This window comes from Ahaetulla prasina, chromosome 2 (genome assembly GCF_028640845.1).
Source record: "Ahaetulla prasina isolate Xishuangbanna chromosome 2, ASM2864084v1, whole genome shotgun sequence".
Classification (NCBI taxonomy): domain Eukaryota; kingdom Metazoa; phylum Chordata; class Lepidosauria; order Squamata; family Colubridae; genus Ahaetulla; species Ahaetulla prasina.
In genome coordinates this window covers 80,944,577-80,956,945 of record NC_080540.1, presented here as the reverse complement: position 1 = coordinate 80,956,945, position 12,369 = coordinate 80,944,577, and the positions used below count along the sequence as shown (strand labels likewise).

General features: G+C 41.9%; 1 protein-coding gene across 2 annotated transcripts in view; it reads right to left on the bottom strand.

Annotated features, from left to right (window-relative positions):
- The window catches only part of GRK6 (G protein-coupled receptor kinase 6), a 43,236-nt gene that overhangs the window by 9,551 nt on the left and 21,316 nt on the right, over positions 1 to 12,369 (bottom strand). For both annotated transcript variants that reach the window (XM_058169402.1, XM_058169401.1), the window contains exons 3-11: positions 11,742 to 11,854; positions 11,343 to 11,420; positions 10,776 to 10,876; positions 9,250 to 9,342; positions 8,514 to 8,577; positions 7,814 to 7,954; positions 1,416 to 1,606; positions 1,117 to 1,154; positions 900 to 989 (exon numbers count right to left, since the gene is read on the bottom strand). In XM_058169402.1, coding sequence (XP_058025385.1) covers positions 900 to 989; positions 1,117 to 1,154; positions 1,416 to 1,606; positions 7,814 to 7,954; positions 8,514 to 8,577; positions 9,250 to 9,342; positions 10,776 to 10,876; positions 11,343 to 11,420; positions 11,742 to 11,854 — 909 coding nt within the window. The remainder of the gene's footprint in view (positions 1 to 899; positions 990 to 1,116; positions 1,155 to 1,415; positions 1,607 to 7,813; positions 7,955 to 8,513; positions 8,578 to 9,249; positions 9,343 to 10,775; positions 10,877 to 11,342; positions 11,421 to 11,741; positions 11,855 to 12,369) is intronic.

Genomic DNA, 12,369 nt, shown 5'->3' with positions numbered 1-12,369 from the left:
ATTTCCCCTTATTTGGGATTCAGACATGTAACACAAAATGCAAGAGGAAGCCATCTCTTTCTGTATCCTATTGTAAATTACAGGCTCCAACATTTCTACGCTGTTTGCACAGCATTGTCACAAAACGGTTGAGTTCTACTCCTCCATCTAAGCGGTAAAAGGTAATCAATCTCTCAGGGATATCTACTAAAATATTCAGAAAATGAATGCAAGCCAATTTGAACTGTGTGAATATTTTCTTCCAACTACAATTGTGTTTCTAGTCTGCAACCCCTGGATGATTTGGGACATAGAATGTGCAAAAACTAGTTGACAGCAAATGGAATTCTGCTTGTTTGAGTTACTCTAATTTAGTGCATCTGGGTTTGGGCACTAATGTGTCAGGAAGGAATGCTGCTACATTTGTACACAATCCTGAAGCTGAATATTTAAAAATGCTCCAGAGTCAAAAATTTGAAATGAAAGTTTATTTCTGGGCAACCTGAAAACACCTTCCGACGGAGTTGCCTCAGCTTTTTCAACAGGTCTGCCTATAGATCTGCAGAAACATTGGGGATTTATTTGTTTTACCAGTACTGTAATATTTCTGTTGGCTCCACAAAACAAACAATACTGAGAGTCCAAAGGTAACCCTGAAGGAGAAATATTTGGATCAAGCAAAGTTATTGTCAAAATAGAAGCAAATGAAGCGACAAATGCATTTCCTTATTCTGCCCTGCAGATCGAGTATACACGATCACTTTCTACTAGTTAGTCAAACTTAAGCCCAGATGCCCTTTAGTATGACATTCACCTGTTTTGCCCTGTTAAGTTCTGACAAAATATACTGCCCTTCCTCTGATGGGCTTCATAATTTCCAGTTTCCAGTCGACACTCCAGAGCCCTTCTTGGATACTCACCCATGTAGCCAACAGTTCCAACCCGACCTTTTATTGTCTGTTCTTCTGGAACGTGAACAGCTAGTCCCAGGTCAGAAATGCGGATGTGACCTTGTTAGGGGAAAAAGGAGTGGTGAGAATGCCTTGTTTACAGATTTCCCTCACTTTCTATAAAAGGTGAGTAGCATCAACTTAACCATGGAGGGGATCAATTGGTCTGTGAAAAACATTTACTCACCATGGTCATCCAGTAGAATATTCTCTGGCTTCAAGTCCCTGGAGAGGAACATGGATTTATAAGAATAACATCAATCAAGATGTTCATACAACGTATTTCTCTCTATCTTGGGTAAAGGGAATATTGGTCAGGCAGGACTAGTTTCCTTAGGTTTCGTATTTTCACTTCCTTCGGGAGGAAATGCGTCTGCCCAGGTTCTGAACAATAAGTGTTAATTTTACAGTAACAGCACTCAAAGTATTTCTGAGATGATCCACAGCTGAGTTCCAGCTGTGCCCAGAAGGTAAGTGCATTCTCACCTGTAAACTATCCTCTCTCGGTGGAGATCTGCCAAGCCACAGCAGATTTCAGCCGCGTAGAAAACAGCCCGTGGCTCTTCAAATCCTGCTTCTCCCATGTGGTAGATGTGGAACTTCAGGTCTCCACCATTCATGAGAGTCAGGACCAAGCAGAGAGCATCTTTTGTTTCATAGGCATAGGCCAAACTCACCTACAATAAAATCAAGTCGTTTCAGGACTAAAACAAATCTAAAATAGCTCCAGAAAGCACAGCTTCAAATATGAAGAGCTGCACTGACTATTCACCTTTCCAAAAACTCTGGTTATACAGAGACAGAAAAAGCTCTTGAAACGAGATGTTACTCAAGCAGGCATTAATGGTAAGGTAAAGGTAAAGGTTCCCCTCGCACATACATGCTAGTCATTGCCGACTCTAGGGGGCGGTGCTCATCTCCGTTTCAAAGCCGAAGAGCCAGCGCTGTCCGAAGACATCTCCGTGGTCATATGGCCGGCATGACTCAATGCCAAAGGCACACGGAACACTGTTACTTTCCCGCTAAAGGTGGTCCCTATTTTTTCTACTTGCATTTTTACGGCTTTCGAAACTGCTAGGTTGGCAAATGCTGGGACAAGTAACGGGAGCTCACCCCGTTACATGGCAGCACTAGGGATTCGAACCGCTGAGCTGCCGACCTTTTCGATCGACAAGCTCAATGTCTTATCCCCTGAGCCACCGCGTCCCATTAATGGTAGTTAATAGCTAACTGTCTGCTATAAAGTTTAATGTAAAGTTAAATGGTGCAGAGGAGCTAAAAACAATAGAAGAAACAGCGGGAGTAGTGAAAAGGCCAAATACAATGAGGTTCACTGCAATAAGTCACTGTTCAATTGGTTTCTATTCAGTGAAACAAGGACAATTGCAGGTAGGTAAGGTTGCTCAGTTATCTCTCTGTATCCCCTTTGGGATCTTGAACTGGTTTCAATAAAAACTTCAGTAGAAAGTCCAGCAGATCGCAGGCAAGGCCAATTGTGTATTCTCTTGGAATCAGGTGGGAAGGATAGGACCCATGCAGATAAGCCTACCTATGTGCCATGAGCCATGGTAGCGCAGTGATTAGAATGTAGTACTGCATGCTACTTTTGCTGACTGCTGGTTGACTGCAATTTGGTAGTTCAAATCTCACCAGGCTCAAGGTTGACTCAGCTTTCCATCCTACCGAGGTCAGTAAAATGAGGACTCAGATTGTTGGGGCAATATGCTGAATCTGTAAACTGCTTAGAGAGGACTGTAAAACACTATAAAGTGGTATGTAAGTGCTATTGCTATTGCTATATAGCCTACGTTTCAGGTGCGGCACATTGACACTACAACTAGAGCCACTGAAGAGTTTTGCCTTCCTTTTGTTAAATGGAAATGCAAAATGGGAGGGAGGGAGGGAGGGTGGGTGAATGGTCCAAGATGAAGACTGTGGAAGTTATAGTTAGATGGAGTTGATAAGATTCTTAGCACAATAGAGAAATGATAAGCTTAAAACACAAAATATATGAAATGTTGCATGGACATGGTTTTCAGGGAACAACAACAGTGGTGGGTTTCAAAATTTTTTGCTACTGGTTCTGTGGGTGTGGCTTGGTAGGTGTGGCATGGCTTGGTGGGTGTGGCTTGGTAGGCGTGGCAGGGGGAGGTTACTGCAAAATCTCCATTTCCTCCCAATCAGCTGGTACTCGGGAGGCAGAGAATAGATGGGGGCAGGGCCAGTCAGAGGTGGTATATACCAGTTCTCTGAACTACTCAAAATTTCCACTAACGGTTCTCCAGAACTGGTCAGAATCTGCTGAACAAGTATATAGAGGTACACTAAATATGTTGTCCAGATATAGATTTAACTCTATATCCTTTCCTCTTCCCACCAAATGCCCTAACTATTTTGGTTTATTTTTTTATAACTCTTTTTCTGTAATCTGCCTAATGTTTCAATTCCAAAGAGGTGTAGCCAGTGGTAGGCTGCAAATTTTTTAACAACCAGTTCTCTGCCCTAATGGCCGCAGCAATACCTGCAACTCGGAGTTACAAATTAGGTAGGTTGCCAGAGCACATTGAGGAATTAAAATAGTTAAAATACAAGGATAACTATCAGCAGCCAAGTTACTCTTGCCCTTTAGCAATGAGGACATTTAAGCTCTCCAGAAAGTGGGTGGGCATATTTGGGCTACAAAATGCCAAGCTAAAGAGACAAATTAACATCTTGAGTAAGGGCTAATCCCATTCTGCCTTTGTTCAGACCTTTCTGCAGGGAAATTTTGCCCATGAATATAGCTTTCTATCAAAAGATTAGGCAAAATTTCCCTGCATCTTCTGTGGGCTATTAAGGAAGGTGGGGGCTGCTTTCTCCCTCTAAGAAAACATGTTTTTCCATTTCTCATTCAGGGAAATATATTCTTCCTTTTTAATATTTCTCCAAATATTTCATTCTTCTAGGAGAGGGAACGTGGTGGCTCAGTGGCTAAGACACTGAGCTGGTTGATCGAAAGGCCGGGAGTTCAGCGGTTCAAATCCCTAGTGTCGCGTAATGGGGTGAGCTCCCGTTACTTGTCCCAACTTCTGCCAACCTAGCCAGGGGTGGGTTTCAAAACCTGTCGTGCTTGTGGGCGCTTGCGCAACCGGGCAGGTGGGCGGAACCTCCTGCCGCTGCCGCAACCCACCACTGAACCTAGCGAGGGGAACCTTTACCTTTACCTTAGCAGAGGGGTGGGTGCTAACTTTCTACAATTGGTGCCATGTTACTATGTCATATTATCATGAGAGAAAACTAAAACAAATAGGAAGGAGGATCCACTTATTATCATTGAGCAATCATGTGCCTTGCCCACTCCAAAGCAATGCAAGAGACTCCTGTCCCAAAGGTGCTTTTTCAAGAGGCAACTGGACTTTCTGGAAACCAAGGAAGTCCAGTTGCCTCTTGAAAAAAGCACTTTTGGGACAACCATGACCTGGATGACTGAAGAATCCCATAGACAAGAGATCCTGTGCTCAATGAACTGACAAAGCACAGTTTCCCACCCAGGTGAAGCAATAATTAGATCCATTTGCCCCACTTAAAGATACCAACTGGTCTCACTCATCTCACAAGATATTCTTAGGTAATCATCCAGATTTAAAGAAAGAACACATGCCCCCAGAAAGGCAGTAAAAAAAAAATCAGACAGAAAGAATCTTAAGCTTGCATTCTTCCTCTCTGCCATTTCTTCTATGGCTATGCCAACCGTTCTGTATATAGCGTGTTGGAAGTATACTCCAAAAAGCTTAAAACAACCCTTTAACAATCTTTAAGAAAGTCAAGCACCAAGAAACAGGAAATGATTACTTATAAAGAACTTTTGTATGCTGAAGGAGGTAGATTGCAATTAAAATCATTACAGGTATTAAATGAAGAAGGGAGGAATTATACTTGGTTTCAATATGGGCAAATAAGTGCTAGATGGAAAGAAGATCAAAAAATTGGTATAATGCAAAGGGAGGAAAATTTAATAAAACAAATTAGAAATCAGACCCAGGAGCATATAAAGAGATTGTATAATGTGTTGCTTGAAATAGATTCGGAAAAGGATTTGGTAAAGGATTGTATGATAAAATGGGCACAGAATATTCAGGAACCAATAATGTTGGAAACATGGGAGAAAATTTGGGTTAGAAATGTTAAGTTTACACAAGCACAGAATTTAAGGGAAAATTTTTATAAGATGTTTTATAGATGGCACTTAGATCCCAAAAAATTATCATGTATGTATCCTAATATCCAAGCAAAATGTTGGAGGTGTGATTGTGATGACGCTACATATTTTCATATTTGGTGGACTTGCAAGAAAATTAAGGTCTTTTGGATAAGAATTTGGTGGATTATTCAAAATGTACTGAAGAAGAAGATAAAGTTCCTGCCACAATTTTTCCTTTTGGGAATTATAACGGATTGTACAGGGATTGAGACTAAATTGATTCTGAATTTAATAACAGCAGCAAGACTGTTGATTGGACAATACTGGAAGAAAGAAGAGATACCTACAATAGAAGAATGGATATTGAAAGTTATTAATTTGGCTGAGATGGCTAAAATCTCAGCGTTTTAAAAGACAATACGCAGGAAAGATATTTAATTGAATGGAAAAAATGGATTGATTATCTACAAAACAGATATCAGATTAAGAAATATCAGATTGCCTTTGAATAATTAGAAAGTTATTTTATGTAATGGGGAGGGGGTTGGGAGATGAAAAGCTTTGGATGTGGTTATTTGGATTGGAAGGGAAAATTTTATTCTATGTTTGGTTTATGTATAACAATACCTTGTGATTGACCCAGGAAGCCGGGGGGGGGGAGGGGGTTTTTTTGGGAGGGAGGGGGGGAAAAGGGGGAAAATGTTTTTGTTTTTTAAAACTCTTTCAATAAAAAAAAAAAAAGAAAGTCAAGCACCAGATCTTGGTGTCACAAAGTGTCACACAAAAGTGTCACAAAAAACCTGGGGTGAGGGTGGGGAGTCTACAGACAGAAAGTCTGGGCGTAAGGCTTACAATGTAACAAGCTTAACCCAGAGGCAGTTTCTGAAAACACTTAAAGCAGCAGGGCAATTAAGGTAAAGTTTAGGCTAGAAATACAGGCATATCAGAATGTTTCCTTCTTGCCTCCCTTGCAGTATTAGCTTTGTAAAGTGGGAAAAGATTTCTTCCAACAACCGGTTCTCTGAACTGCTTGGAAAATTAACATCCGGTTCGGGAGAACCGGTGTGAACCAGTAGCAGCCCACCTCTGGGTGTAGTGTGATGGATCTCTATGTACAGTATGTAAGCCTTAAACATGTGGAAGAGGGAGCAGTATTATAGGTGAAATTTCTCATTATCATTCAGACCTTCCACAAAGCATTTACTGGCAGTTCGAAATCCCATGATGTCTGAGAGAGACCAGTAGTCCTGTAGTGGCTATAGGTTTAGCATTATAGGTTTATAGGCCAGGAGGGGGAAAGCCCAATATCCTTGCCACCTGGCTAAGGAAATCCCACTTACTATAGCCCAGGTGTGACAAACTTGTGTCATAGCGACATATCATGACTTTTTTCCCCTTTGCTAAACCGGGTGTGGGTGTGGTCACCATGTGATGTATTCAGCCTGTAGGCAGCAAGTGTTGTTTTTATTTTATTTTTTATTTATAATTACATTTCTATACCGCACCATCTCCCGGAGGACTCAGGGCGGTTTACAGCCAATGTTAAAATACCCACACCAATACAATATAAATATAATAAATAACAATATTTAAAAACAATTAAGAACAAATATTTACTGGCCGAATCATTAAAACGGTCAAAGACCGATTAAAACCCCTTAAAATTCCGCTAAAATATGTCTTAGGCTAGTCCCGCTCGGTGAAATAGTAAAGTCTTCAGTTCACGTTTGAAGGCCCGGAGGTCGGGGCGTAACCCCGGAGGTAGCTCGTTCCATAGGGCTGGTGCCGCCACAGAGAAGGCCCTCCCCCTGGGGGCTGCCAACCTACATTGTTTGGTCGACGGCACCCTGAGGCGGCCCACTCTGTGGGAGCGCACAGGTCATTGGGAGGCAATCGATGACAGAAGGCGGTCTCACAGTTGTGGCCTGCCAGCTGCCAATGGAGCTGGCGGCACACTCGGATGAGGAGGAGGTTGGGGAGGAACTTGGGCCAGTGTTGGAGTCTGCAGAAGGTACTGATGGATGCTCTGCGTCGGAAGCACAGATAGACCCAGGGCCGTCTGACATTTCCCAGCCACCAGAGAGACAGCTGCCTTCGGAAGCTGAGATAAGTGGGGAGGAAGAACAGCTGGGGCCTGTTCCAGAAGCGCGTATACACGGAGCTGTTAGGAGAGGAGAACTGAGGACAAGGAGTTGACTCGGGAAGCAAGGCGCACGTGGATGCTGAATGGCCCCTCTCTGGCTGGGGAATAAATAGAAGGAAAGGGGAGTGGTGGTTGTAGGAGACAACTGTTCGGATTTCAGAAGATTTGGCTCATCGTGTTTCATGCCTCAGAGACTTCTTGCCAGAACTTTATTTACAACTTTGGGGCTGGAAGCTCCCAGCCTGGCAATTATCTCAAAGAACTGATAAGGTCTGTTACTGCAATTAATTCTTTGAAGGATTATTGCCTGGACTTTTTGGTGTGTGAATGCCATTAATTCACAGGAGATAATAAAGAGGGTTCTTTTGAGACAAGGAATTGTTTCTGCTAAGGCTGGGTCAGAAAGTTTCTGCTAAGGCTGGGTCAGAACAGCAAGTTTGACAGCCCTGCTTTAACCCCTGCCTATCATGGAGCAGAGATTAAGTGAGTGGGCAGCAAGTAATTGTATGACCAACCCCTCTCAAGCCCCAGGCAGAAGTAAAGCAGTTCCTATGTACTTACTACAAACCTACTGTTCACTTTTTCCAGTATCTGCTTCTCATTTAAGGCCATGGCTTCCCCTTTTCGCTTTTTTATCCGCTTTTTCTCAAGCTTCTTGCAGGCGTACATCTTTCCAGTGGCCCGCACCTGGCAAGCACAAACCTTGAAAGGAAGAAATTAAGGGTGATGGTTTTGGCAGTTCACAGGATTTTATCAGCTTTATCAGTTAAGTGGTTTATTGGATCCTGAAGTCATTACTTTGATATCTTCAAGCAAAAATGCTGTGATATCTTAGTGATTAAATGGTTTATTGACTCCATCACAAAGTCTTGGCTTTTATTGCAAAATAATAATAATAATAATAATAAGAGTTCATGACCTTCCTGCTGAGAATAATATGACAGTCTTGAAGCTCAGAATCAAACATAAATAGATGGATTAAGATCTACTTCTTGCTGAATCCTTTCATGGTTTGCAGCCATTAGTATTTCCCTGATTGCAAAGTTTGGGGCATCAAATGTAGGAAGCAGTAAGAAAGGGCCTTAAATGCTTAGCATATCAATCATGCTATTCAGAAAGGTACTTGTGATCACCAGCAGCTCAAATCACCAAGATCACATTCTTGTGGAATTCTTATTCAGAAACACAAAATTATTCCATAAGGTAGGTTCCTAAAAGCAGGCAGAAGAGCTACTTCCTCGGGGTTGGTCAAATTACATACCTCTCCAAAGCCTCCCTTCCCCAGCACACGGTATTGACGAAAAGTGTTCTTGGTTACATGCCGCCTAAGAGAAAAACAGAGATCAGTTGCCCATTAGAAAGGTGAAGTGTTAATTCTATTCTCTTTTGATCACAACAATACACAATACACAACAATACACACAAAGTCAAGGTAACCCGCTCCAAACTCGATTGCAGAAAATATGACTTCAGTAACAGAGTGGTCAATGCCTGGAATGCACTACCTGACTCTGTAGTTTCTTCCCCAAACCCCCAAAACTTTAACCTTAAACTGTCTACTGTTGAGCTCACCCCATTCCTAAGAGATCTGTAAGGGGCGTGCATAAGAGCACCTGCATGCCTAACATCCATGTCCTAATATTCCTTTTTACTCACTCTTTTCATTTATCCAAATGATGTTTATACTTTTACCTGTTATCTTATATATGATTGACAAAATAGATAAATAAAATAAAATAAAATAAATACAATATGCAAGTAAAATTTTATAAATGAGCCCAATAAACCGGAATAAAAAAGTTCTAGCAGGCTAATGAGGAAAAATCCTGATGAGGATTGCACTCATGTTCATTATGTAACCAAGATTCCCTCTCCCACCCAACAGTCAGCACGATTGTTAAGGGCAGGAAACAGGCTCTTTAAACTATATATTGTATAAACAATAAGCCCAAAAAAGCTGGATCACAAGTACCACAGAGTCCATAACAAAGATTTACCTTTCCAGATACTTCCACTGCAGGAAGCGGTTGAAATAAATGCTGTCAAGATAATCTGCGAAAGGTGCCACACTAAGGTAGTCATGGATGAGCCTAGAAAAGGAATTAGATCCTCTTAGGGAAATTGAAGTCACCCCCATGCAGAAAAATAAAACTGATGCCGGATGCTTCTTAGTTAAATAAAAATTGACTGGACACAAGGGGGGAAAACCCTCATGGAATTAGGAAAACTCATAATTTATGTGGCCAAGACTATTCCAGAGATATTACCCTATAGCAGGGGTCTGCAAACTTGGCTCTTTTAAGACTTGTGGACTTCAACTCCCAGAGTTCCTGAGCCAGCAAAGCTGGCTGAGGAACTCTGGGAGTTGAAGTCCACAAGTCTTAAAAGAGCCAAGTTTGCAGACCCCTGCCCTATAGTAAAGGCAAAGATATACCGTGTTTCCCCGAAAATAAGATCCTGTCTTATATTTTTTTGAACCCTGAAATAAGGGCTTGGCCTTATTGCCATGCGCTCAAAAGCCTGATTGGGCTTATTATCAGGGGATGTCTTATTTTGGGGGAAACAGGGTAATACTCAACTTAGATAGCACGAGGAAAGTGATTCTCATTTACAGAAAGAGCAGGAGTCCATTGATTCATTACCCATTTGATAAAACCTTTTTGACAGATGCAATAGAGGACTAGAAGATCTTTGCTAGACAAATTTGGGCCAGTACTTGTTACCAGATAATATAAGAGGTTTGAGTATAGAATGTCCTTATTTCTATATGCCCTGCCGCCCTTGAAATCAATATAATGGACGCATGGTGTCTAAGGAATCTCTAATATGTTTGCTAATCAGGTTGCCAACTGGCTTACTTTGGTGGAGTACTCTCTCAGCTATCTAATGAAGGCATAGTGTTTTCCAGGGACAAAGACTATGACCCAGAAGGAAGTATCTGGGTCTGAAACATGAGGTTAGGATCTCTTCTTTTCCACCAGTTATCAAAACTTCAACAGCTCTGCTAATAATCTAAATATCACTTATTAAGATGTGCACAAAGATGTTTTGCTCTATGTTGCCTAGCAGCCTTTCTGTGACAGGGAAATGAATGATATTATAGAACAGGGGTGCTATTCAGCAGGTTCTGGAGAACCGGCAGCAGAAATTTTGAGTAGTTCAGAGAACCGGCAAATACCACCTCGGACTGGCCCCAGAGTGGAGTGGGAATAGAGATTTTACAGTATCCTTCTCCTGGAGTGTGGTAGGAATGGTGATTTTGCAGTATCCTTCCCCTGGAGTGGGGTGGAAATGGAGATTTTGCAGTATCCTTCCCCTGCCACGCCCACCAAGCCACACCCACAGAACTGGTAGTAAAAAAATTTGAATTCCATCACTGCTATAAAACAAGTTCTAACATTTATCAGTAACAAATCCTCCATGCTTTTTGTGAAGAGCAAGCTTAGATCTTGTTGGGTGACCAATTATTGTCCAGAAAAATATACAGAGCATTAATCAAATTCTACCTATTCTCTTCACTCACTTGGTAGATTCCTTAAAGAGTTCTTTACTTAGTTCCTGTTCCAGTTGCTCAGAACACAGATTCACTAGTTCCAAGGGCACTTCAGGGACATGGTCCGCACTCTGAGGGCAAAGCATCAGTGTCAAATGAGGATTCACAGTTCTGCAAGAAGCAACAAATTCCCTCCCGAAGCACTAGTCCCTGGCAGAATTATTGTCGGGCTGGAGGGAATGGAATAGGGCAGCAGCAGGAATAAACAGGAAGGAATTACTGTAACCTCTTGGTGTTTCTCCTTGCATTGCTAGAGTTTGTTGTAGGTTAGGAACTTTGGCAATGAATGATATTGATGATTAGTGATTTTGATTGCTATTCTACAAGGACCAGGCACTGAATAAGACTGCCAAGTTGTGACCATCCTGACAATCTGCACATACACCCACACCCACATACCACAAAGCCCTGAAAAAAGACAAATAGAGTTCTCACTAAGGCAATTGTTCTTCCCAAAGCCCAGCTTATTATTAGAGTAACTCACAATGAGTCCCTTGGCTCCTTTGCTCGGCTGCTACAACCCGAGAAGCCGCTCACCTTAGGATTCAAATATGCTTCAATCAGGTGCTTCCCACATTCTTTCCGTTTCTCATCCGGGGTCACTTCATACTCGGCCTGAAATGAGAGCAAGCAGCACCATTATTACAGATCCCTGCTAGAAATAAAAATACAGCTCAAAAGATTCAAAACGGCTGTTCTATGTACAAAGAGACAAGTCAAGGAGAATATTCTTTATGTGTTCCAGGATCTCTTGAGAAAAAATTGCAGTACATTTCAGGGATAATACTAGACTCTGCTCTGAAGAGAGCACAACAAGGAAGTAGCAACAGGGCTATGCACACAATCCGAAATGGATGCACTGTAGGATCCCCAGATGCAAAAATGTGCAATTAGTGCCCCCATCCCCATCAGATACTCCTATTGAGTTTTGCTTACCACAGCATCCAGGAACTTGACACAGCGCTTGAGTTCTAGTCGAGTGTCACAAAACTGCCGGAACAGCAGACGTCCAATCGGCTGTTTATCACACAAACTGTGGTAGTCCCGCTCTGAAAGCAAAATAAACATGGTCTCATTATGAAAATACTCGAATCCTCCTTCATTGTGATATGGCTTTGAGTATTTTCATAATGAGACCATGAGACAACACTTAAAACACTTTCCAACACATTGACCTGCTGGCTGAGAATTTTGAAAGTTGCAGTCTGAATATATCTTGGGGGAGGGGGAGGATGTGCCCCTTTGAGGAGGCTGTGCAGCATCATTTATTACATCTAAATTTCAAGAATAAAACCAAATCCACAATTGTCCTGGAAAAGCTGTCTTTTCACACCGAACAGTCTCCAAGAAAGAAATTTTGCATTTCTTGTCAAATAATCCTTTGTCTAAAAAGATTCCAAGCAGGCTTTCCTTGAGAGAAAATCAGCTCAACTAATTGGTCCCAGAGAAGATTTGGTATTTTGTTTTAACTCCTGGTGACTATTCTCAGCTAGAGAGGAAAGGAAAGGATCTTTCTCAGACCCTAACCTCATCTCTGTTCATGACTTTTGCAGTTCCCCTTTTG